The sequence below is a fragment of the Heteronotia binoei genome, chromosome 21 (assembly GCF_032191835.1).
Source record: "Heteronotia binoei isolate CCM8104 ecotype False Entrance Well chromosome 21, APGP_CSIRO_Hbin_v1, whole genome shotgun sequence".
Lineage (NCBI taxonomy): Eukaryota > Metazoa > Chordata > Lepidosauria > Squamata > Gekkonidae > Heteronotia > Heteronotia binoei.
In genome coordinates this window covers 144,640,174-144,667,331 of record NC_083243.1, presented here as the reverse complement: position 1 = coordinate 144,667,331, position 27,158 = coordinate 144,640,174, and the positions used below count along the sequence as shown (strand labels likewise).

The 27,158-nt window shown below is 42.0% G+C and overlaps 1 protein-coding gene across 4 annotated transcripts in view; it reads right to left on the bottom strand.

The window, feature by feature from the left end:
- DENND5A (DENN domain containing 5A) overlaps positions 1–27,158 on the bottom strand; it is a 135,019-nt gene that overhangs the window by 36,896 nt on the left and 70,965 nt on the right. The window contains exons 8-16 of one of the 4 annotated variants that reach the window (XM_060263147.1): positions 24,681–24,915; positions 23,241–23,391; positions 22,246–22,339; positions 21,012–21,119; positions 20,362–20,493; positions 12,646–12,798; positions 11,970–12,074; positions 3,458–3,542; positions 1,194–1,278 (exon numbers count right to left, since the gene is read on the bottom strand). In XM_060263147.1, the coding sequence (XP_060119130.1) occupies positions 1,194–1,278; positions 3,458–3,542; positions 11,970–12,074; positions 12,646–12,798; positions 20,362–20,493; positions 21,012–21,119; positions 22,246–22,339; positions 23,241–23,391; positions 24,681–24,915 (1,148 nt within the window). The remainder of the gene's footprint in view (positions 1–1,193; positions 1,279–3,457; positions 3,543–11,969; positions 12,075–12,645; positions 12,799–20,361; positions 20,494–21,011; positions 21,120–22,245; positions 22,340–23,240; positions 23,392–24,680; positions 24,916–27,158) is intronic. The other 3 variants (XM_060263148.1, XM_060263149.1, XM_060263150.1) reach the window with 3 other exon arrangements.

The following is a 27,158-nucleotide window of genomic DNA, read 5'->3' as shown; positions in this document are numbered from 1 at the left end:
AAAGTTTGGATGAATCTATGTTGATGCAACAGTTGTCCTTTTCATCAGGGCAGTTCCTGTGGTCAGAGATGATGCCACTGTCTGCTTACCTTACTACTTTCATTGGGAATGAACCTAGGTTTCATCGGTCTTAAGTTCTCAGAAATGACATCAGGAACTAAAATGATCAAGAGTTTATGACTATTACAGTGGAGTTGCAGAGATTCCTCCATCTTGGAGCAAGCCCTCAGTAAGTTTCAGTACAAAATTATTTTTCTATAAGAATCTGCTGAAGTGTTTAGGAACCAAATTGTAGTTAGAAGCACCAAGATCTTCCTGTTCAGCAAGGATACCCACTGAAACTTAATAACCAGGGCTTTTTTTTAGCAGGAATGCACAGAAACACAGTTCTGGCTGGCTTGGCATTAGGGGTTGTGGCCTAATATGCAAATGAATTCCTGCTGAGTTTTTTGTAGAAAAACAATGGTGGGAATGGGAAACAAAGGTGGGAATGGGAAACAATGGTGACATCAGGGGTGTGGCCTAATATGCAAATGAATTCCTGCTGGGCTTTTTCTACACAAAAAGCCCTGCTAATAACTACATAAAGAGGAAGAGCTATGTGCCAAGCAACTTTCAACTTGACTTTTTCTATTCAGTATATATGAAATTTATAGCGCACATGGCTGTTTCATAAATAGCAATGTTAATGTGCTACAGCAAAAAGATGAAGTCTAGTGTCAGCACCTTAACATTAGTTTATTGCTGCATAGACAAGAATCTACTTAAAATGCATGGACTGGAAACAGCCATTTTAAATCTCACTGTTAATTGAGTGTCTGCCCACAGAATGTCATCCACTTCTGAATGCATATATATAAACTACCTTCCTCCATTTCATGCATCCAGTAAAACTGACTTGCCAATGAAAAGTCAATGTCCAAATAAAACTAGTACCGCTGATCACTCAAGATGCTTAGTCATGTCTCTTCTAATTGAGATGGATACAAAACACCTTTCATGATAAAATAAAATAATTTTATTTTTATTAAACAGTCCCTTTCACTTAAGGCAGTTTTGCAGAACTTGCATTCAACTAAGGAAGGTTCCGAATGCACACAGAAACTATTCTAACATTCAGTTATTTTAAAAATATCAATGTGATAAAAGTTATGTTTTTAGGGTTTTGTTGCATTTTTAAAAACAAATCCAACCTCATGTCCTGGATAAGAGACACCCTTAAGGGAGACATTGCTGGGCTGGCATCTGACTTCCTTCTTTCTGAATCTAGAAGTATTCCTAAAACATCAAATACTGTGTTAGTGACAAACAATGTAAATGCTTTAATTTGTAGCAAAACATTAAATCAATAAGCAATTAAACATCTCTTCAAACTGAAACAAAACCAAAGGAATATCTGCACATCAAATATCAAACCTGAAGGATCAAAGACAATGGGTCTCTGCCATCCACTTCAGAAAAGCTTTGGGGAGATTATACATACTTTTAAAGGGCCTTTACCCTTATTTAGAAATTGCATTTTAGGGAATTTTTTTGGTAATGTTTGAAGTGCCTAGATTAATTTGTTATAGGATGGTCATTGCAAACAAGTGTATGATGGAAAATGATGTGGGTATGGTTTAAATGAGTCATACAAAGTTATTGTAGGCTAGGTTTATTTTTATTGTATTTATTTGATTTTTATCCTGCTTTTTTCTGAAGGCTCAGGGTGGACTATAACAATAAAGACTCATTGGGGCCAGGTCCACCAGCAACTATTGGGCTGTTTTGCAACACCCAACTTGCATGACTCATCCGGGCATAGGTGCTTGCTACTGTTCAACAGCACCCACCCTATGAAAGGCAGTGTGTTGTAGTAGTTAGAGTTTCACTCTGGGATCTGGAAGACCTAAGTTCAAATTCCCATTCCACTGTGGTGCTCATTGGGTGATCAGGGGCCAGTCACACACTCTCAACCCAAACTACCTCACAGGTTTGCTGTGAGGATAAAATAGGGTTGCCAAGTCTGACTCAGGAAATATCTGCAGATTTTGGGGGTAGAGCCAGGAGACTTTGGGGGTGGAGCCAAGAGACTTTCCCATTCCCTAAATAAATAAATAAAAATACAGAGTGCAGTTCCCCTGAATACAGTCTTCATTTCCTCATCCTCTTTTTTTGCCTACCCAGGCAGCTGCACTTCCATTAAATGAAAGTAAAATTTGTCATACCCCCATAAGTTCCCTTGTCAAGCTTTGGAAGCATTTCCAAACATGGCTTTTTTAAGGGACACACACACAAAGCAGTCAAAATAAACAGCGTTTCTAAGTCCACAGTTTTGTGAACTCACTGGGGCAGATTGTAACAAGCTGTATTTCAACTAGCTTCTCCAGAAAGGAACAGGAAAGGAGATCAGGCTAGGGATGGAGTTTTCCTCCATCCCATAATCAGGTTCTAGCTAGGTGTTTATCCATTTCACTATAGAAATAACTTCTGAAGTGAATGCAAAACAGATGGACTCTGCTCTCTGCCTTTCTCACAGCTTCACATACTGGTGGCTCTTTCTTCTTGTTCCACTCCCTGCTTTCATGCTGCTGAAATTTAAAGGCATACACACATTCCAAAACACGAACACTTGCAAGCATCCTGTAAGCCTACCGAGGTTTAAAGGCACATGGTGGCTGTTGGGGTGGAGCTTTCCTTTCCCCCATCAGCCAGCTGGCTGGCGGTGGGGAGGAGCTTACAAAACTGGGGAATCCCCTACTGGAGTCTGGGGACTGTCAAGCCTAGGATAAAATGGAGAAGAGACTGATGTATGCTATTTTGGGTCCCCATTGTGGAGAAAAGAGGGGTAGAAATGAAATAAATAATATAGTTAAAGATGGGGGGCAGATAAAAGACTGATTGGTGGTGGGTGGGAAGGAGAAAAGGAAGCAGGGAAAGATAAGAATACAGGGGCTGCCAGAAGGCAGATAACAGGACATAATGTTCAGCAAAGGATACAAGGGAAAATGAGGTATCCTTCCAATCTGTGGATTCCTCATGATGCAACTGAACCAGCCTAGTGGCCAGCATCTTACAGCTGGGCCTAGCCAAGCGACCAGCACCGTGAGAAGTTTTTCCAGGAACATGAAAAGAGGGAAAGCTGAAGATGGGGCAGAGAAAGGTAGGTTGGCTGGGGGTGAGTGGGTGTGAAGGAAAGAAGGAAGCAGGAGAGGCTGTAGAGGCTTTCAGGAAGGGAAAGAGTAAGTAAAGAAAAATTAAATGCCCCTTGCAAATCCTTGCAGGTCCCCTACTTGTAAGTAAAATCCTTCTGTGTAAGAGCTGCATAGATCAGAATGCATTCAAATTGTGGATATTTTTAAACACCACAAATGTTCTATGTATCTTTAATGGTCTGTATTGGTGCCATCATGCTCTTTCATGATTTTCCCCTCAAAACAGCAGCATTATTCATTATTTTTATGCAAACTAACTCTACCTGAAGTACTGAAGCTTCCTGATGTCGGTTTTCTTTGCCTGTTTTCTTGATAATGTAACAAGTGTGACCACAAAGCAGATTTCCCCTTAAAATCAAGAAGAAAAGATTGCTTACAAATTACATTTACAAATTACTGATCTGAAGCACAAGTGTCCCATGTATTGTTCAACTAAATATTTAAAAGTCTAATTAAATACAACCCAGGCGAAAGGACTCTGCTACAGCAATTAATATGGCAAACAAGTCTTTTGAGTTAAATTTACGTAATTTAAGAAATTTCAAAAAGATCTGCTTGGAAAAATAGTTTATCTGGTAAGATGTTTACACCTCCACCTTAATCAAATACATATCGATTACACAAGTCTGGTGATACAAGGAACAGTCATATAGGTTTCTGCATTTTTGGAACTCTGTTCCCAGTACACAGTGAACTCATTTGCCTCTTTAAATCAATGTATGTATGTAAATAAGCTTCAAATTCTAGTACTGCTATGACTACAACATAAACACACAAGCGGTATGTTCTAATTGTGCAGAAAGCAAATGACTTCCATATAAAGCTATTTTGAAATGAACTGAGATTGTTGTCACCTTTTGAAAATCTTTCCTTTCATAAAGGGAAATTTGACAAAGCATTATTAATACAGACAGCAACTCTGGTGAAGCCAGTCTTCCTTTCAATTTTTAATCCTTGTAGGAACTTCTAATTGCAAGTTAACTAACCTTTTAGAGAGATTCTGATGTGATAATATTTGCAAAGATTTGTTCTTTGATCAGGGAAAGCCATGTTAGTCAGGGTCACAGTCCCCTTGACTATAGTAGATAAACTGATAGTTTCTGCCAAATTTACCGACTGGCTTGCCTTTGCTTTGTAAGGCAGACTCAAGATGCTTTTGAGAGAGTCTGGTATGTTCCTTGTAATATAAGAAAGCAATCCTATGTGTGCTTATTTATCTGTAAGATTCAGTAAAACTGATTCCTACTAAACATGAATAGGATTGAAATTTCTGTACCATTTATGCACATCATTAATTAAAATGCTATTTTATATTACTTTCTGAAATAGCCAAATCACTTTTGCTTAAATGCCTGATTTATTGTGGAGTCCTCAAGAATTACTCTATCCACATGTATTTATTTTATTTTATTTGACTTATATCCCGCCTTTCCCACAGATCAGGGTCAGGGCAGGTACCATCAGAAAAACAGACAATTAAGACGGTTAAGAACCAGTTAAAAATTGCAATAGAAGACAACTAAAATACAGACTGAAACTTAAAGGTTTAGCCTTTAAAAACTCTGCCTCAACAGTAGTGACCTATTGGTCCAGAGGCCCATCAGATCCTGAGACAGCTAGAATGAAGGAGGGGGGAGGCCAAATAGCAGATGATGTCTGCTGCCTCAACTGAAGGTCTGGTGGAAGAGCTCCATTTTACAGGCCCTGTAGAACTGGAGCAGGTCCCACAGGGCCTGGATCTCCAAGGGAAGCTCATTCCACCAGGCAAGGGCCAGGGCTGAAAAAGCCCTGGCCCTTGTTGAGGTAAGTTGGATGTCTCTGGGGCCAGGAACCACTAGAAGGTGTTGGGTTGCTGATCTTAAGAACCTGTAGGGCTCATATGGGGGAGAGGCAGTCCTGACGGTATGCTGCCCCCTGGCACATTTGAGTGCAAAGGAAATGGTTGCAGGGTAAAACCTATGTGATCTAATTTCACTCATGACCTCAAGTGGTTCTGAGAGCAATAAGCATATAGGTAACCTTTAGATTAAGATATCATGTGGTACATGTTATATACCTTATGCAACAGAACCATAGCTATGATCTATTGACTCTCTTGTTGTAATAATACCTGATTTGTATAAGCTGGGAAAGTCAATAAACTGATAGTATCCAAGGCTCGTTTCAATCCTCTATTACATAGCAGACTAAATGATTATGTAAACAACAGTAGGCATATATCTTTAACACTGAATTCTCAGTTCCATACAGAAGCACACTGTAACCTATTTATGATGTAACAAAGTTGCCTAGGCTACCCTGATCTGTCACATCTTGGAAGCTAAGCAGGGTCAGCCCTGGTTAGTACCTGGATGGGAAACCATTAAAAAATTAATAACAGGGTTGTTATGCAGTGGCAGGCAATGGCAAACCACCTCTGAACATCTCTTGCCTTGACAAACCCTATAGGGCTGCCAAAAGTCAGCTGTAACTTGTCAGCCCCAAAAATATAATAGTTCCAAGACATATGGTTGAAACACCCTGAATTCCTTGATCACACAGAGTGCCTACAACCGAATCTAATTTGGGAAAGCAGGGAATCTGTTCTCAAATGTTTACAAATAATGATAACTTTACACACAGATATCACTGTCACAGAAGAAGCATACTCCATGTACACTGCCAAATCTGACCAAACTCACACAGATATAAACAGTGTGAAAAAAAAGGTAAAGGTAGTCCCCTGTGCAAGCACCAGTCGTTTCTGACTCTGAGGTGACACTGCTTTCACAATGTTTTCACGGCAGACTTTTTTTACGGGGTGGTTTGCCATTGCCTTCCCCAGTCATTTACACTTTACCCCCAGCAAGCTGGGTACTCATTTTACCAACCTCGGAAGGATGGAAGGCTGAGTCGACCTGGAGCCAGCTACCTGAACCCAACCTCCGCTGGGATCGAAAGGTTGTGAGCAGAGCTTAGGACTGCAGTACTGCAGCTTTACCACTCTGCGCCAGTGTGAATATTCTAGCAAATTGGGGCTTCTCATCAAATGAGTACATAGCACTTCAAAAATGTGGTCATCATGCCCTGACCTGGATAGCCCAGGCAAGCCAGATCTTGGAAGCTAAAGAGTTGACTCTGGTTAGTACTCGGATGGGAGACTTCCTTAAAATACAAGTCGGGAAGATAGGGGCAGGCTTAATTCAGCCACCTTTCTGAATATCCCCCAGGCCCCCAGTAGGGGACAGTCACCAGAAGTTGCCATGACTTCCAGGTGCAGACATACACACACACGAATATAAAAATACCCCCCATGTGATCATCATATATGGCTATGTACATACACACGAATTTTCTACACAGACTCAGGTTTTGCTTAAGAAGCTGTGTATGTTGTGTAGCCCTTTCACTGGAGTAAACTACAACATGCCATTTTACCACATCTTTGAAGTATTAAACAATACAAGACCTTATCTATTTGTTACTAAACCTTCTTACAGCATTTTTCTGGAAGATAAGTGTCACATTAAAATTCAGCCCTTTCTCAATAATATTCACAAGTTGTTCACAAATGCAAAGACTAATGAAATTACAGCAGAGAATAATAAACAATAGAGGTTACGGAACAGTGGTTTTATATTTCCCAGAAACAGAAACCTTTTAAGTAGGGAGGATTGATGTTGAAAGGGCTGGCTGGGATTATGCCCTTCTCCACATTCCCATGCAATCAGCATAAGGTCTTAATACAGCCCTAGGTGTATACAACTGTTATGTACATAGGTATTGACACATGACTAGGGGTCACCAATCATGGATACAGTTGCATCTACTGAACATCTGGAAACTGAAAAATAAGACAGCAGCCACTGTTCCATCATCTACATGTTCAACCTTTGAAGGTCTGGGGAACTATATTCTGTTTAACACAAGTATCAAATTCATTATTTCCAACAAAATTGTTAAGAACGCTAACAAATACTATAACTGATCTCACATTAGTACATTAAAAATTCTTTCAGTAAGTTCCAAAAGGCCTTTCTTGATGTCAGTAAGGGTCATTAATCATAATGTGAGGAAAAGCCCCCTTTTCTGAACATTGTAGTCACCAGTATGGTTGCCAGGGCGCCTGGAGAAGCGAGCTCGCACACGTCTGGCCAGAGAGTGTGGGCAAAACTATCCAGGAACCTAAAGGGACTTATGTGTACAAGCAGCCACAAGTTATGCAGGCATTCTAACCCGGTACAGAGTGCTTGCTAACACACATGGACGTTTCCCCGTCACCGCATGGGCCAGCCATGGAGCGGAAGAAGCTGCGCCGCCACGGAGCTATCCAGGTGACCAGTTATGAAGCGCTGAACATGGAATCCACCGTGTAACGCTAACACCACTCGTAGCCATCTTCCTGCCAGGCTGGACTTCATTCCCTCATAGTGGAAGGCTCACGTACACACCCTATGTCACCTTTAGCCCGCAAGCAACCCGTCTGCCCTATGAATGGATTAACAGCTCAACTGATGTTCCTGTTGTCTGACAAAACCCTAGACAAAGGCTCCTGCCCAGAAGATGATGGGAAAAGAGGAAGAACATCTCCTGCTGGAATCAAGTCTTTTGTCTAAACCGGGGATACCTAGGTCAATATTTGATTCCCTATTGTCACCTTCCCAGATAAGTCCATCTAATTTAAGTATTTAGCCTTTTCCGTTCTTGTTCCCAACTGACACCTTGGAGCCGCCCCAGGGCCTGTCGCAATCTGGAAGTTCTCTCAGGTACACAGGACCCAGGCGAAGTTCATTGGTCAAGAGCAGGTACCCAATTAGGTGCAACCAAGGAACTCGCCATTGGCTCTGCAAATGTCCAGCCTTCATGGTCATTGCAGAGACTCCCCTTTCTCCTCCCTGATACCTCCCATCCCCTGAGGGCTCAAGAGAGTCCTTATAACCTGTGGACTAGCTACCCACAGGTGTGCTGCTATCAGTAAACCACCTTCCGCTGCATAGATCCATCCCCGATTCCTGATCAGTTTCGGGTCCCTTTCCCATTCCCTCGCTTGTCGCCCATTGGAGCCTTCCTCGAAGACTACGATAGGTAATATCACCCTGTGTGTCTACCCTTATATGTTCCCCTATCCATCTATCTATATTTCCTAGGACTGTATGAATGTGTGATTGTATATGTGTTTTAATCTTGTATGGAAGACTATATTTTTCTTAATAAATTATAATTGGTTTTACTAAATTAGAGTCCCATTATTTAAGCAGCACTCTCTGGTTGGTTAATCTTGTATACAGAGGTGAAAAGATTCCGAGTGAGCCAGGTGCCCACCTAACTAATTCCCCAACCTTGTTTTGAGGGCATTTCAGCTTACAATAAGGGAATATAACTTCTCCTCTAATGCAATTATACAATACTATATTGACTAGAGTGCTGTTATGCAGGTAACCAAGACTAGAATGGACAGACAAGGAATCAGCAGCCAAATGAAACCAGAGGAAGAAGAGCTGCTGGAAGGAAGAATTTAAACCTTATTTTGGCTCACTGTGGGTCACCTGTGTGAACCAAATGATGAAAGTAAGCATGGTGTAATGCTTAATATCAAATTTGGTTGGAGAACAATAATATTCAAATTCCCACTCAGCCACTCAGTGTGTGTGTGTGTGTACACACACACACACACACACACACACTGTGGCTAATAGCCACTAATGGACCTCTGCTCCATATTTTTATCTAAGCCCCTCCTGAAGCTGGCTTGTAGCCGCCACCACCTCCTGTGGCAGTGAATTCCACATGTTAATCACCCTTTGGGTGAAGAAGCTTCCTTTTATCCGTTTTAACCCGACTGCTCAGCAATTTCATCGAATGCCCACAAGTTCTTGTATTGTGAGAAAGAGAGAAAAGTACTTCTTTCTCTACTTTCTCCATCCCATGCATAATCTTCTAAACCTCTATCATGTCACCTCGCAGTCGACGTTTCTCCAAGCTAAAGAGCCCCAAGCGTTTCAACCTTTCTTCATAGGGAAAGTGTTCCAACCCTTTAATCATTCAAGTTGCCCTTTTCTGGACTTTTTTCAATGCTATAATATACTTTTTGAGATGCGGTGACCAGAATTGTATAGAGTATTCCAAATGAGACCACACCATCGATTTATACAGGGGCATTATGATACTGGCTGATTTGTTTTCAATTCCCTTCCTAATAATTCCCAGCATGGCGTTGGCCTTTTTTATTGCAATCGCACACTGTCTTGACATTTTCAGTGAGTTATCTACCACGACCCCAAGATCTCTCTCTTGGTCAGTCTCTGCCACTTCACAACCCATCAACTTGTATTTGTAGCTGGGATTTTTGGCCCCAATGTGCATTACTTTGCACTTGGCCTCATTGAACCTCATCTGCCATGTTGACGCCCACTCACCCAGCCTCAACAGATCCCTTTGGAGTGCCTCACAATCCTCTCTGGTTCTCACCACCCTGAACAATTTAGTGTCATCTGCAAACTTGGCCACTTCACTGCTTACTCCCAACTCCAAATCATTTATGAACAAATTAAAGAGCATGGGACCCAGTACTGAGCCCTGTGGCACCCCACTGCTTACCGTCCTCCACTGCGAAGACTGCCCATTTATACTCACTCTCTGCTTCCTATTAATTAACCAGTTTTTGATCCACAAGAGGACTTGTCCTTTTACTCTATGACTCTCGAGCTTACTAAGGAGCCTTTGATGAGGAACTTTATCAAAAGCTTTCTGGAAGTCAAGGTAAACAACATCTATTGGGTCTCCTTTGTCCACATGTTTGTTCACCCCCTCAAAGAAATGTAACAGGTTAGTGAGGCAAGATCTTCCCTTACAGAACCCATGCTGAGTCTTCCTCAATAACTCATGTTCATCAATGTGTCTACTCATTCTGTCCTTGTTAATGGTTTCTACCAACTTTCCTGGTATTGAAGTCACACTGACTGGCCTATAATTTCCCAGATCTCCTCTGGAACCCTTTTTAAAGATGGGGGTGACATTTGCTACCTTCCAGTCCTCAGGAACGGAGGCAGATTTCCATAAACTTCACTGGATGACCCTGCACAATCGCTCAACCTAATCTATCTCACAGGTGGTTGTGAAAATAAAAGGAAGGAGGCAATAACACTGCTGCCCCAAGCAGAATCAAGAATGGATTAAAAGTGTGATAGGTATCAGATGATTAGTGATGCACATACATGACAATGTACAATATGACAGCTTTAACATAATTGGTTAAAGTATCTTCATTTTGGATGGTGCCTTGCATGGACAACATTAACACTGTGCTACCTATATTGTTTGGTTCACATCAGGTTCACTGTGTTGAATTTGCTAATAAACAGTGGTGCTAAAATACCAATAAATGTTGCCACTTCCACATTACTGCCAGTAAATTCATTTGGGTATAATTACTATAGCAACAGACAGATTTATAGCAGCTTTAAAATATTTTTCAAGTTTATCCTTTTTAAGGCAAGTCTTAGGTGCTTACAAAATACAAAGTGACTACTACTACTACTGAACATTTATTAGGAGGAGAGGAGTGCAAACATATAGAAGAGCTAGTTATATCAAGAAGTATATGTGTTCTAAATCATGATAGTTTCCAATTATCTCATTTATGCTGTGACAAGGGTTTTTTATTATAAATTCCGGAAGAATCTGGAAAGGTTGTGGGAATGAAGTTCAATGGGACAAAGGCAGAACTGGGTAAATGTATGTAATATACCCTGCAAATTCTATTAATGGTACCTCAGTTCAACACATGAAAGTCAGGAGGGGAAGATGCAGCAAATTGCTCATGCAACAACGTTTAGCTGGAAAAGTAATCTTTCCTGAAAGCTCTGGATATTGATAGTTTCTTTTCCTTTTTGCTCTCCGATGATTATTTACCTGGAACTATATGTTTTGTAATGCACCTACTCTGTGTGGTACACTGTGACCTACATTTCACAGGCTGAACTGCGGAAGGCTAGAGGATTGAAAAGTTTTGCCTGGGGGTGGGGCTGGATTAGAAGGCCCTCTAAATTCTAATGATTTAGCACAAGTATATAGATGGCCCCATCACAACAGCAACTACCAACAGATAATAGAATAGATAAAAAGGGAAAGTATAAGTAACATTATAAACAAATACAGCTCTATATATTAACACCTGCATAATGATCAACATGTATGTTGATCCAGTGCTGGAACAGATCATTTAAATAGCACAAAAGCCCATGTGAACCAAAAGCAAATGAAAAGCACATTATGTGGAATTATGAATAGAAAACTCGTAACTATTCATTTCCTTGAAATGCACACTAATATGTGGACAAAGGAAAAATAATAATGATGAGTGTACAAGAGAAGACAAAGAAGAAAACATGTTTTCAAAAGTGACAGGTTAATCTAAGTTGCATTTCACAAAAACATCAGATAAACAGGACTGATAAATATAAAGCTAAAATGAAAGAGTAAACTGGTAGCTATGCAGGGCTAAGAAGGTCCAGCAGCAGGACAGTGGACAAAAGCTGGGTATGGGAAGGAGGGAGCTAAAGAAAACTATCTTTCCATAGATTTATGAAAAGGAATAATCTTGCACTGATGATTAAATACATTAATAGGACTCAACTTCTGAGATGGAAGCCAAAGCTCATTTTACAAGTGGAAATGATAGTGCTTTTCAGAAGTGTTTAGATGTATTACACTTCCTCCACAAATTACTTAATACTCTACCACAACAGACTGTTCAGCACTGTTTGCCAACATCTGCAATCAATCCAAAGCATTAACCTTATGTAGGTTTGGCCGTTTGCTGGTCTGAAAAGCCCAAATCTGAGTTGTAGCAGAGTATACTGATGCTTTATCTTCTAGGATGAAAGTAGTACAGCTTCTATCCTATGCAGCATATAAGAGGGAAGGACAGAGTCAGACAGTATATACCTTCACACAAGAAACTGTTACAATCTAAAAGTGGATTCAGTGGAAGCAATAGATAAGAGATCATAGAAAATAAGAAAGTTCTGGTTTACACAACAAAATGCTAAGGCCACAGTAAACTCTCTCAGATACCAGAATTCAAATATATCATTTTTCATTCTTGTATAACCAAGAGAGGTTCTTACAAGAAATCCAGCAGCACAGTTTTTTTCTTTTCAGAACAACGTAATTTTTACACTCATTGAATAAGATTCTAAAATTTCACTTGATCATCTTCTAGTTAAAGTCCACAATTAAGGAAAAGGATGAAGAGGAGCAAGGATTTAAGACTTTTAGTGCTCAGTTAAACAGTTCTACCTGCCTCAGTTCTCTTTTACATATAATATCTTAATCCCATTCAAAATTTAAAGCAATTATTCACCAGTATAGCTTGCATTTAGTATCTACAATAGTAGTACAAAAACATGTTTCATTTTTAATGGATGAACAGTGGCAAAGTTATTATAAAGCAGCAATTTCATTTTCTTACCTGTTTCACCTGCAAACCATGGCTCCATATCCTTTCTAAGAGATCACAGAGGCTGGCTATCAATGTATTTTCTTCAACACCTGTAATATTCACTTCACCATGACCAAGTTCCACTGCTTCACGGCCCATTTTTTCCACTAGCATCCTCTTTGTCTTTTAGAACAGAAAAAGCAAAATAATAGGTTTGGAGTTTATGGATTTATTTTTATAGACTGTATATTTTCAATAGGGTAGGATTTTCATGGGTTTTTTCTTACGTTACGTTTTCCATATTACCTCACATCAAGAAACAGTTTGATAAAACTACAGTAGTCAGATTAATTCCCAGTGTACACACAAACATCAGCTGCAGAAGGCCATGTTCTCAAAATCTTGTCCATGGATTTCTACAATCAACATGAAGGTCTGTAGTAGAAGGGAGAAATCAGAAAAATCCCTCTCCCCAGGACTTTTGTTGTAGAAGAAGCCCAGCATGAACTCATTTGCATATTAGGCCATACCCCCTGACATCACTATTGTTTCACTATTTGCATATCACTATTGTTTAGCATTTGCATATCAGGCCACATCCCCTGATGTCAAGCCAGCCAGAACAGTATTCCTCCGCGTTCTTGCTCAGAAAAAGCCCTGCCTCTCCCCATCTGTGAGTGGGAGTGCCTCCTATAAGTGGAAAAGGTAGCTAGGATCTAGTTTTGGCCAGCAATGTTTTTCTGTTGATGAGGGGCCAGCATTGCTCATTTGACAGACTTGTATACTTGGCTAGGTCAGGATGAAAAACTTGTTCAGCACCAAAGCACAACAATGAAAATACAAAAGTTGGCAACTACATTTCTATGGTATGTAATGTACATATACTTTCTGTATTAGCATGTGTGATTAAATCCACAATATCTGTTTGAGAATATTATGGTTCATTTAGCACCAAATGAGGAAAATCAGGAAGTACAAAATTGATCTCAAGCACAGTATTGCTTTCCTCATTATTTCTAAGCCTTCAGAGCATTTGACATAATATTTTATGAAAACTTATCTTACACCACAAGCAACAAAAATCTTTTCAAAAATATAAAAGTTAGGAATCCTAAAAGCATTAGCACTATGGATGAAAATTTCCACAAGTCACTTATCTCCAAAATAGGAAAAGAATATTCATAAAATCTCTGGATTTCTATCACCTACTTAGTAATCCACACAAGGTACAGAAATCACATATAGAATCATCAGCAATTTCCTTAGCACACTAAATATGGGACCTGGAAAATATATTCCACTTACTTAGAAGGAACTGGCCTTCTGCTCATGTAGAATTTCCCAGTAATTGTATGTTTGTGTAAGTGTGTGTGTAAAATCCCAGCTTCAAGTACAGGCTAATGGGGTCTGAATTTGCTGAGACTGAGAGGGGAGAAGAACTTTGGGTTGTAGTGGATAGCTCAAAGTGTCAGCCCAGCGAGCTGCAGTGGTGAAAAAGGCAAACTCTATGTTAGATATTATTAGGAAGGGGATTGAGACTTTTCAGATTAGAAAAGAGATGACAAAGGAGGGACATGATAGAGGTTTATAAAATTATGCATGGGGTGAAGAGAGTGGGCAAAGAGAAATTCTTCTCCCTCTCACAAAATACTAGAACTCAAGGACATCCAATGAAGTTGATGGGCAGTAGGTTCATAACAGGCAAAAGAAAATACCACTTTAACCAGGGAGTGGTTAGAAAGTGGAATTTGCTGCCAGAGGATATAGTGATGACCACAGGAATAAACAGCTTTAAAACTTTAGGTAGCTTTATGGAGTATAAGTCTCTCAATGGACAGCCTATGGGGTAAATGCACTTTAAAGCTCTGAAGTCCCAGCAGTAAATCTATCTGCCTCAGTAGTGCAAAATCACAGTGTACCAATTAAATAAGAACATAAGAGAAGCCATGTTGGATCAGACCAATGGCCCATCCAGGCCAACATTCTGTGTCACACAGTGGCCAAAAAACCCAAGTGCCACCGAGAGGTCCACCAGTGGGGCTAGAAGCCCTTACACTGTGCCCCCCCCCCACCAGCACAAGAATACAGAGCATCACTGCACCAGACAGAGAGTTCCAACAATACACTGTGGCTAATAGCCACTGATGGACCTCTGCTCCATATGCTTCTCCAATCCCCTCTTGAAGCTGTCTGTGCTTGTAGCTGCCACCACCTACTGTGGCAGTGAATTCCACGTGTTAATCACCCTTTGGGTGAAGAAGTACTTCCTTTTTTCAGTTCTAACCCGACTGCTCAGCAATTCCATTGAATGCCCACGAGTTCTTGTATTGTGAGAAAGGGAGAAAAGTACTTCTTTCTCTACCTTCTCCATTTCGTGCATAATCTTGTAAACTTCTATCACGTCACCCCACAGTCGACGTTTCTCCAAGCTAAAGAGCCCCAAGCATTTTAACCTTTCTTCATAGGGAAAGTGTTCCAACCCTTTAATCATTCTAGTTGCCCTTTTCTGCACTTTTTCCAATGCTATAATATCTTTTTTGAGGTGCGGTGACCAGATTGTACACAATACTCTAAATGAGGCCACACCATCGATTTATACAGGGGCATTATGATACTGGCTGATTTGTTTTCAGTTCCCTTCCTAATAATTCCCAGCATAGCATTGGCCTTTTTTATTGCAATTGCACACTGTCTTGACATTTTCAATGAGTTCTCTACCACGACCCCAAGATTTCTCTCTTAGTCAGTCTCTGCCAGTTCACACCCCATCAACTTGTATCTTGGAAGGCTAGCCGGAAGAGGGCGATTTTGCACGCCCTACGCAATTGGCTAATGTCCTGTAGGGCCCGCACCTCTTCCGGCAGCTGGTTCCACCATTGGGGTGCTTTTATAGAGAAGGCCTGTTCTCTAGTTATTTTTAGTTTGGCCTCCTTTGGCCCAGGTACTTCCAGAAGGTTGTGTGAGCTGGATCGCAGTGCTCTCTGGGGAACATATGGAGAGAGGGGGTCCCTAAGGTAAACAGGTCCTCGGCCATATAGGGCTTTAAAGGTAATAACCAGCACCTTGTAACGAACTTGGTAAACAACTGGCAGCCAATGCAGCTCCCGCAGCCCAGCCCACACATGTTCCCACCGAGGTAGGCCCAATAGCAGTCTGGCTGTTGCATTCTGCACTAGCTGCAGTTTCCGAGTTCAGCACAGGGGCAGCCCCATGTAGAGGGCATTACAGTAATCTAGCCTCGAAGTGACCGTTGCATGGATCACTGTTGCCAGGTCATTGCATTCCAGGAAGGGAGCCAACTGCCTCGCCCACCTAAGATGAAAAAAGGCGGATTTGGCAGTGGCTGCTATCTGGGCCTCCATTGTCAAGAAAGACTCCAGTAGCACTCCCAAGCTCCTGACCCTGCGCACTGGTATCAGTGACGCACCGTCAAAAGCTGGAAGGGAGATCCCTCCCTCCGGACCACCGCGCCCTAGGCAAAGGACCTCTGTCTTCGCTGGGTTCAATTTCAGCCCACTTGACCTAATCCAATCTGCCATGGCTTGCAGATTTATAGGAACATTGGCAGCCCGGCCGCCCATCAATAGATAAAGCTGGATGTCATCCGCGTACTGGTGACAACCCAGCCCATTTCTCCGGGCAATCTGGGCAAGGGGGCGCATGTAGATGTTAAATAACATCGGGGAGAGAACTGCTCCCTGAGGCACCCCACAATTAAGTAGGTGCCTCTGGGACAGCTCCCCCCCAATTGCCACCCTTTGTCCCCGACCCTCCACGAAAGAGGAAAGCCATTGCAAGGCTAGCCCCTGAATCCCTGTGTCGGCGAGGCGGCGGGTCAGCAGCCAGTGGTCGACCATATCGAACGCGGCCGAAAGGTCTAACAACAGCAATAACGCCACACCGCCTCAGTCCAGGTGTCGCCGGAGATCATCCATGAGGGCGACCAGAACTGTCTCTGTCCCATGGCCCGGGCGGAAGCCAGACTGGAATGGATCCAAAGTGGAAGAGTCATCCAGGAAGCTCTGTAACTGCAACGCCACAGCCCTCTTTATAACTTTGCCCAAAAAGGGCAAGTTTGAGACTTGCCGGTAATGAGCCAATTCAGCCAGGTCTGATGTAGCTTTTTTCAGGAGGGGGCGGACCACTGCCTCTTTCAGAGGGGTTGGAAAAGAACCCTCCGAAAGAGATCTATTTATGATGTCCCGTATAGGACATCTCAGATCCTCCTGGCAAGCTTTAATTAGCCAGGAGGGGCACGGGTCCAGATCGCAAGTTGTTGGGCGTGCAGTAGAGAGGATCCTGTCAACCTCCTCTAGGTCGAGCGGGTCGAAACGGACCAGGATCAAGCCAGAAGACAGGCACGGAGCCTCACGTTCACATACTGTATCTAATATGGCGGGGCAGTCGCGGCGGAGCGACTGGACTTTGTCTGCAAAGAATTTCGCGAATGCCTCACAGCCTACCTCTAATTCCTTAACATTTGGTTTGCCTTGTGGCAATGTAGTAAGGTTCCAAATTATCCTAAATAATTGTGCCGGGCGCGAATTTGCAGACGCAGTCTTAGCCGCAAAGTATGTTTTCTTTGTGGCTTTGACTGCCATCTCATAGGACCTCATAAACTCTCTATAAGATGCTCTAGCCGCTTCGTCATGAGTATGCCGCCATTGCCTCTCTAGCCGTCTGAGGCCTTGTTTCAGCTGGCGTAGTTCCGGGGTATACCACGGCGCCAGCCTAGTCCGAGGTCGCAGAGGGCGTTGAGGTGTGATCTCATCAATGGCTCTGGAGAGCCGGCTATGCCAGGTCTCAACCAGGTCATTGAGGGAATCGCCAGAGGGCCAGGGATCCCGCAGAGCCATTTGGAACCGTTCCGGGTCCATCTGGTTCCGCGGGCGAGCCATAATGCGCTCGTCGCCTAGACAGGTTTGGCGTGGAGCGTCCACACGAGCCCTAAGGGCGAGGTGGTCTGACCATGGCACCGCTTTTGCGATTATATCGTCCACCATGACCCTGGCCGCAAAGATCAGGTCTAACGTGTGCCCGGCCTGATGCGTGGGAGATGTAACAAATTGAGAGAGCCCTAGCATCGCCATGGATGACACTAGGTCCGTCGCTGAACTGGAGGCCGGGTCATCCGCATGGACGTTGAAGTCACCCAGGATCACCAGCCTTGGGTGCTCCAACGCCCAGCCTGCCACAGCCTCGAGCAGGGACGGTAAGGCGCCGGCTGGTGCGCTAGGCGAACGGTACACCAGCCAAATCGCCAACCCCCCTCCAACTTCCCACACCAGACCGGCACATTCAATACCTTCGATCTTTGGGGCCGGGAGCGCCCTAAAGGAGAAAGCCTCTCGTATGAACAACGCCACTCGTCCCCCCCGCCCGCTAATCCGCAATTGGTGAAAGACTGTGTAACCCGGGGGAGCTGTTTGTGAGAGGGCCACCGTATCTCCCTCTCGAACCTAGGTCTCAGTCACGCAAGCCAGGTCCATGTCCTGCTCGAGTAGAAACTCTCGGAGGACAGAGGTCTTATTGTTGATGGACCTGGCATTGCATAACACCAATGACGGAGGCAGGTCATCCAAACTGGCCCCACTACCTGTCACCGTCGGGATGGGACGCAGACTGGAAGGTGGTCGAGCACTGACTGGTCTCAGCCCCCTTCCCCTATATCGTTGCCTGTTCCCACCGCCATACCTCCCCCTCCCCAGGAGCACTGGAATCCCTGGGCCAGTCATCTCCGCTGGTGGGACCGTTGTCATAGCCACCGCGTCTAATGCCGGCTAGCACTACCCCTAAATCACTCCCTAATCTACTCCACCCACTAGCTCCCAGTTTCAAATCAACCCGCTCAAGCCCAGCCCAAATCTCCCCTTGTACATTAATTGGTAAGACACACAGGTTAAATCAATGGCAATAATTGACGATAAATCCCACCCTTATAAACCACCCTCAAATTAATTTGCCAAAAAAAATTATATCATTCAGAGCCAATCAGTACCATAAACAATCACAAAGAGTTAATTGATTAAATCCAAATTAAACTAGCAGTATAAGAGCAAATGGAGGTAGAAATTACAGGAAAGTGCTGTCGTGCTAATTAGTGCAAATTATTCCCAACCGGAGTAAAGTACGATGTAAAGTGCTGTGCAGAGTAAAGTGCAGAGTAAGGTGCAGAGTGCAGGTGTCGAAATAGTGCCGTATTAGATGGTATACGAAATAGTGCCGTATTAGATGGTATACTGGTGGTATACAGAGAGCAGTCACACACCAAGGCACAGAGTAACACATGTCCGGTAGCCAAGGACTCAAGTCCAGTATCCCCTACGTAACCTGGCGGGCCCGGGAGGGGTAAAGGCCCCCCTCGTGCCCCCCCTGTCATGCTACAGGGCTCCACAGTTCCCTTGTGGAGTTGATCAGATCACCAAGATCTCCACTCCTTGAATCCCTGCTCCTTCTACGCGCCCAGCAACTCCTGGGCTCTCCTCTCCGGCACTTCAATCGCTCGCTGCAAGTTCCCTCTCCGCGGCGTTCCCCTCTGGCGGCTGGCCATGTCTGCAGCCCAGCCCCCCTGGCAGTTGCATCTGCTGAATGGGAGTATCTGGCCCTGCTCTCCTCGGCGTCAGCCGGCTCCACTCAGCACCACCCGACTTTGTTCGTCTGCCGGTCAACCGCGCCCAGCCAAGGCGCCACCTCGACCTCCTCGTTCACGCCGCCTCGACCTCCTCGTCCGCGCCCAGTCAAGCCGCCCAGCCAAGCCGCCGCCTCGACCTCCCTGTCCGGTCAGCGCCCAGCCAAGGTGCCGCCTCGCCTCCTCGTCCGTGATGGGGCCCACCCCACAGAGCAACCGAACTCCGCAGCGTCTCAGGGGGTCCCCGACGGCGCCCTCCTCACCTCCAAGGTAGAGTGGGATCCTATTTCCAAGTTTGCACTTAGTTTTGCACTTAATTTTTGATGTTTTCAGGCGTCACGCAGATAAAGGAAGCTTGATTTCAAGGAGCTCTAACTTCAAGCTCCCACCTCGTCGCCATCTTGGGCTGGACAAGCACAGCTTCAAGAGGGGATTGGATAAGCATATGGAGCAGAGGTCCATCAGTGGCTATTAGCCACAGTGTATTGTTGGAATTCTCTGTCTGGGGCAGTGATGCTCTGTATTCTTGTGCTTGGGTGGGGGGGGCACAGTGTAAGGGCTTCTAGTCCCACTGGTGAACCTCTCAATGGAACTTGCGTTTTTTGGCCACTGTGTGACACAGAGTGCTGGACTGGATGGGCCAATGGCCTGATCCAACATGGGTTCTCTTATGTTCTTATGTGGGCTGGAGAAGAGAGAGGGTGACATTTAAATGCCTCCCCCTCCCTCCCCCAGCCATAACATACCATGAATCCCCGAACCACAAATGATTTGGGAAAATTGTGGTTTCACTGGTTCATGAAATCAAGTAAACCACAAACTGAAATGAACCACCCTTTTCCTCAGTTCTTGCTCATGTCAAGTGCACAGCTTACTAGAGAAAGGATGTTAAAATACGTGTCCTAAATATACCAGAAAGGCATATTGAATCTAGGACATATTCATTCAAAATTTAATATGTATACAGAATAAAAAATTACTGTTATTTTAATATAAAAACTTTTGAAATCTAAAAAAATTATATTTCTTCATGAGGAAATCATATACAAATAGAAGGCAAGTTGATATGTACTAGTTACATCACCAGCAAAGACTGAGGCAATAAGGAAGACAAATACCTTATTTCTGCATTCTTTAAGCAAACCTTCAACAAATTTCCAATTGGTCTGTGCAATTACTGATGGTGAGAGATTAGACAACTTGGGCTGTCGGATGGTGCTACCCAGATTCCGGGCTTCTTGAATATACTTCTGTAGAAAAATAAGCAAATACAAAATGTATAAAAAGACACCATAAAAAAAACCAGCTAACAAGAGGTAAACTTTTACTGAATAATTATGCTTGTTTTCCTGCTATCACCATTCCCAGAGAAATAACTTCTCATCTCACAAAATAATGTGGCTTGATATGTCACAAGGACCTGAACCTTTTATTCTTTTAATGAAGCTTAAATCCTTTTTTAAAAACCAGACTAGTTGCTAATTTGCAAAAAAAAAAAAAATTGAAGAACTTCACTGCAGATATATTAAAATCTTTTCTATACAAGAGACTCCAGTACTGACTATGTCCAATACATTGGCGATAGCACACTAATTAAATTATTTTAGATCTATAATATTAAAGGGGGGGATTCAACCTTGACCAAAAGGAAAATGTCTTCACTTTGAAATACAATATATTCATATGAATCATAACCATAAACTATGTATTCATAGAAGATGAAATATTACATTGCATCACACACATACCTATGCAATACACAACATACCAGGTATAGTTCTGAAACAGATTTTATAGAGTGCGTGAAAGGCCAATCATGCTGGTCCAAGTCTAAACATAATTGCAACTGAAGCTCTGGCAAAACAAAATCCAGGTGCTGGCAAGATAGGGAAGACAGTAAAACAAAGCAAAATAAAATAAAAAATTAAACAGCTCATGTTAGGTAAGAGTATGGTAGCCAGGCAAGAAATAATAAAAGCACACATGCAAAAACAAGACAGAGGCCAGAAGATGACATGTGACTTTCCAAAGTGGTAACACACAATACAACACAACTTACAAATTAAAATAAACTAAAACACAGCAAGGAATAAATAAATAAATAAATAACACACTAAATTAAAGCAAGTAAATATAGGACTTAATCTCAAAGATCCTTGCATTACTATGGAAAAGGGACTACATAACAGATTTTCTCCAAAAATAACACATTCATTCTTCTAGTTTTCCTCTTTTACATAATTGTTCTGATTTAGTAAAAATAACTAAGAATATTTTCATAATAAGTAGATAATATATTGACAATATCAGTGAATAGCTACATGTTCATTTACCAAACAAGTTTATATCTCTGTAAATTTGATATCTAATGTTCTGGAGCTTTACCTAATATGCAGAAGTATTCTATTTTAGGAAAACACTCCTCAAATATTACAAATATTCAAGTACACTTGCTGGATATTACTTTACAGCAGTCAATACATGTCAAAAGTGAAATACTTCATTTAATACAAGCAGGGGTTTTAATGTTCCTTGTTCTAAATCTCTAATAGCAAGTATCTGCAATTAAAACTTGGTGTTCTATTGCTTATATACACTTACTGAAAATGAAAAAAAATAAATCCTATTGAGCTGCAACTTTAAAGAAAATAAGTAGGCTTCTTAAAAGACAGACAATGTAATCTGCAAAATTACTCCAGCACAGGGGTGGAATTCTAGCAGGAGCTCCTTTGCATATTAGGCCACACACTCCTGATGCAGCCAATACCCCAAGAGCTTACAAAAAGAGCCTTGTAAGTTCTTGGAGAATTGGCTACATGTGGCCTAATATGCAAAGGAGCTCCTGCTAGAATTCCACCCCTGCTCCAGTCTAAGCTTTTGCAGGAACTCAGGATCGCAGTGTAAAAGCTATGTTAACCAGAGGAATATAGTGGGAAATTCTGAGCCAGCTATATAAAAGAAAAGCATTAAAATTTAGTATTTTTGTTATAGAAGGTTTTTACCTCTCTCTGATCATTGTCAAGACGAAGATGCTCTGTGTGTTGTTTCTGCCTATCTTTCCGCCTCCACTGTGCAGGTGCATTTCGTTTGGTCCACCTAGAAAACCAAGAGAAACATTCTATAAGACAAAAGGTCCTCAACCTTTTTGCACTTGTGGGCAACTTTGGAATTCTGAGGGGAGGGAGAATGCCACCCCAAAATGGCAGCCAAAGAAGGCGGAGACAAACACAATACTTCACTCTTCACTTTGCAAAGGAATTGCAAAAGAGAAATAGAAATGAAGAAAAACTGGGATAAGGAAAGGAAAAAAAGAATGGATAATAAAAAGGACAGCCTGAAGGGGGAATGGAAGCAAAAGCTGGGCGCTTACAAGTCCTCCTGATCTTTCAGAGGCTGCACCTGCTACTGCAATCATGGAAACCCCTTTCATTTGAATGAGGGCAGCCAATAACAAGCCTGCTTTTAAAAGGACCTGTCCACTTTTTGAAAAGCTTGATGGGCACCAGGAGAAGTAATGGCAGGCACCATGATGGGGATAAGCTATCCTAGATCAGAAGTTTAAATAAAGTGTGTGTGTCCACCTCAGATTCTAAGAAACATGGTGACAATAAGCCAACAAAAATGGTGCCATATATTATAGTTTATCCATAAGCATATTTGATCTGTTCTGCTCAGCATTTTTATACAAGATATAGATATAAAACAATCGTGATTAAAAATTAATCCTCACAGATTATTTTTTTAAATCAAGAACAAGAAATTTGTCTGGTGCTTAATTTTTTGTTCCTTTTGTTTGCCATTCTTATTTGCAGCTTCAAGAGTTGTTCTCGAGAACAAAACTACCTCCTTATGGCACTCTGAACAGGGATGAGCACTCATATATACTACTCTAAAACATCCTCTGAGGATAAGACAAAGGCTATGGCCCATAGCTATTAATGCTGTTCACAAATCACTGTTTGGTAAGCATAACATCTTCCAAACTCAGTTTACTCACTTATTGCTTGCTGGTCCTGTAGAAAGCACATCAGACTGAAGCTTAGGGAAAAATCCAGGTTCATATTTTCCTTGTCCAATCTTCATATCAAGCAAGTGGGGGTGCACTGCAGTGTGATCTATTTTTGCCAGCCGTAACTCAATAGCTTTCTCTGGAGAAAAACAAACCATTACAAACACGTCTTAAAACCCATCATCAGGGCTTTTTTTTTTTTTTAGCAGGAATGCAGTTCTGGCTGGCTTAGTGTCAGGGTGTGTGTGTGACCTAATAAGCAAATTTGTTCCTGCTGGGCTTTTTCTACAAAAAAAAGTCCTGCCCATCATAATGAAAGTATGGCTTCATGCTAAGGTGAGAAATAACACACACACAAGGACAATGCTCATTGGCACTGAGGAGTTTAGTGCTGCAATTTAAACAGTGCTTAAAGATAGGGTGCATTCACACTACACTAAATAATGCATTTTGCAACAGGATTTTTACTGTGTAAGAACAGCAAAAATCCAGTTGCAAAATATATTGTTTAATGTAGTGTGAACACACCCATAATCTTAACACCCATAGTGGAGGGGGGAAAAATTAAATAATTCAAATCCATCTAATATGATAATCCAAATCAAGATCTGCCCATACTGGAGGAGGGAAACATTACACAGTTCAAGTCCATCTCATATGATAACAATCCAAGCCAAGAAAAATGTTCCAGGATAATCCAGAAATGATTCCTCCTTTTTAAAAAAGGTGGAGATAAAGGTCAAGAACGCCTAGCTCAGTAACAATAGTCCAGCTTCTTTGTGATGCTGCTGTGGCAGTGAAAGAAGAACTCAGTGGTAAGGCATCACTTTACCTAATAGACACATGCATGCTCTTGCCTTTGATCTCAGGATGGGGGAGCCAGCACTAAAAAAAGGCCCTTAAGCTTACCTCCAGAAGTTTCCAAATGATTCTCTGGCCTAAGCATTCCTGCGTGTGTGTTATACACAGAGATCACTGAGAAGAAGGCATTTATCTCTGCTTCTGAAACTTACACTGCAATGCTAACCAGAGTTTCACTCTTTTTAGTCCATTGACTCAATGGACTTAGAAGGGTGTAACTCTGTTTAGGATTACACAGGTATTTTAGGAAGCAGCCTGTATGCAGATGGAAGAGCAGGTTATTTCTGATTATTCTCTCCTACTGCAGACCCCCTGGTTTACTCCTGAAGGTCCACAAGGTTTCTGTAGGAACTCAGTGAGCAGGAGGAATTGGCAGAAGTCAGCCTTTTCTTTTTTGCTCTTTTGTCTCCAGAACTAGTTGGATAAAGGCCAATGTCATTTGTCACTATACTTGTTAAGGATCCTGAATTTCTCAAATGCTATTTTGCACATTCCTATTTGAGCATCACCTCAGTATTATTCAAAGAAACAGCTGCAATTCCTTTAAAGAGTTATTTAAGCCCTTACCAGCCTCTTCGATGGTAGTGCACTTTTGATACATTGATGTGCGCAGAGTTGGTGTACGAACATTTATTAACCTAATTTTATCCACTCTAGAATCAAAGACCCTCAAAATAGGATCTTTTTCATCATCATCATGGCACATGATCTTATTGTCGATAAAAGAAGCAAACATCTGTGTCTCCAAAAATCTTGAGAGGAAAGGCAAATAAGGTTCAGGCTGGTCAGACAAGAATGATGCCTAGTGAATTAAGACAAAAAAAATTATGTATCCCCTTGTCAAGCAATTTCTAAAGAACAACATGTGAAAACTTTGATCCATCCACACAACTATTCTTTTTTTTAACTTCTCCATTTTAACACATACACCATTTTGAAACAAAGATATGCTAAATCAATTATATAGGAGCTCTTCCAGACAGTGATCCACAATATGGGCTTGAATAAAGCTTGAAGGAAGTTTCTCAGGACTCCGTGGACCAAAACTTCTGCTCCCCAATATAGGAAGAGGCTTGTGTTGGTAACTGGAGATTTCCTACTCAGAGGGGGAGAGTCCAAAGTGTGCCGAATGGACTTGTCATCTCAAGAGGTATGCTGTCTACCAGGTTCATGCATCCAGGATGTGACAGAAAGGGTAGGAAGATTTATCAAGCTCACATATTATTATCCTTTCTTGCTGATCCATGTGGGAACAAATGATACTGACCAGCACAGCCTGGAACATATTAAAAGAGACTATGTGGCTCAGGGTCAGAAGGTGGAGGACATGGAAGTGCAGGTTGTGTTTTCATCAATTCTTCCTGACAAAGGCCATGGCTTAGGATGGGAAACAATACTTGCAATAAATGACTGGCTATGTTGATGGTATCATCAGGAAAAGTTTGCATTTTTGGACCATGGCTTATGCTTTTGAGATGAAACTCTCTATTGGGAGATAGTTTGCACCTCATAAAGGTAGGGCAAAAGGTGTTTGAAAAGAGCTTTTCTAACCTAATAAGGAAGGCTTTTAACTAAATTGTATGGGGGAGAGAGACAATAATTCAAAGCCTAGTATGATGCCAATAACTGGAGATAAGAACGCTAAAGTTTTACAGGGAGTGGCACATATGCTAGGTAATATTAACTCACAGGTACATTAGGAAATGAAAACCTCAGGGTGCATAAAATATGGGTTCTAATGTCTCTGCACTAATGTGCAGAGTATGGGAAACAAGCAGGAGGAATTGAAAATCCTAATATAGAAAGGGGACTATGACCTAATAGGCATTTCTGAAATTTGGTGGATACTCACAACTTGAATATTAGGATTAAGGCATATGATTTATTTAAAAGGGACAGACAAATAAGGAAGGGTGGAGGCATAGTGCTATATGTGACAGAGGTGTATACTTATGAGGCAATACATGAACCTGAGCATGGCAGTTCAATTGAGAGTCTCTGGGTAAAAATAAAAGGAGTTAGAAATAACAGTGATGTTATGGTGAAGGTCTGCTGTAGACCACCAAACCAGGCATGAGATACTCCTACAACAGACTGCAGTGTTCTCAAAGAGAATGGACACAGTGGTCATGGGCAATTTCAAATACACAGACATCTGTTGGAAGTCTAACTCTGCTAAAAACAAAAGGTCAAATAAAATCCTGACTTGTCTTGCTGACAACTTCCTTTTACCAGAAAATGGAGAAAGAAACAAGGGAATCTGCTATCTTGGACTTGATTCTCACCAACAGGGAAGAACTGGTTAATGAGGTGGAAGCAGTGAGCACCCTGTATTGTAGCGATCAAGTGATTTTGGAATTTACAGTCTTGGAGAAGGGAAAAATTGTACATAGTCAGACATATAGGTTGGACTTCAAGAAAGCAAATTTTGACAGAGTTATCCCATGGTCAGAAATACTTAAGAAGAAGGTAGTTCAAGAGGGGTGGGAGTTTCTTAAAAGCCAAATATTGAAGGCACAATCACAAACTATTCCTGTGAAAAGGGAAAGTGGGAGGAGCCTAAAGAAGCCAAGGTGGCTCCATAAACAGCTCTCTAAAGAGAAATAGAAAATACTCATTTGGGAAATGGAAGGAGGGTCTTAGAACCAGGATGAATATAAACAAATAACCAGTGCTTGTATTTTATTTATTTATTTTATTCCATTTGTAGCCCTCCCTCCTTGCCAAGGCGGGCTTGTAGAGAAAGAGTTAGGAAAGCTAAAGCTCCGTCTGAGCTTAGGCTAGCAAGAAATGCAAAAAGCAACAAAAAGGGATTAATTTCTTATGTTCAAAGTAAGAAAAAGATCAAGGACATGGTAGGTCCACTGCAAGAGCAGGAAAGTGACATTGTAACAGGTGATGAAAAAAGGGCAGAACTGCTCAATTCCTACTTTTCCTCACTCTTCTCTTCTTAGGGAAACAGTGCTCAATGTGGCAAAAACAGAACATATGATAAGGGAAGGGAGTTGCAGACTAGGATCAGTATAGGGATAGTAAATAAACCCC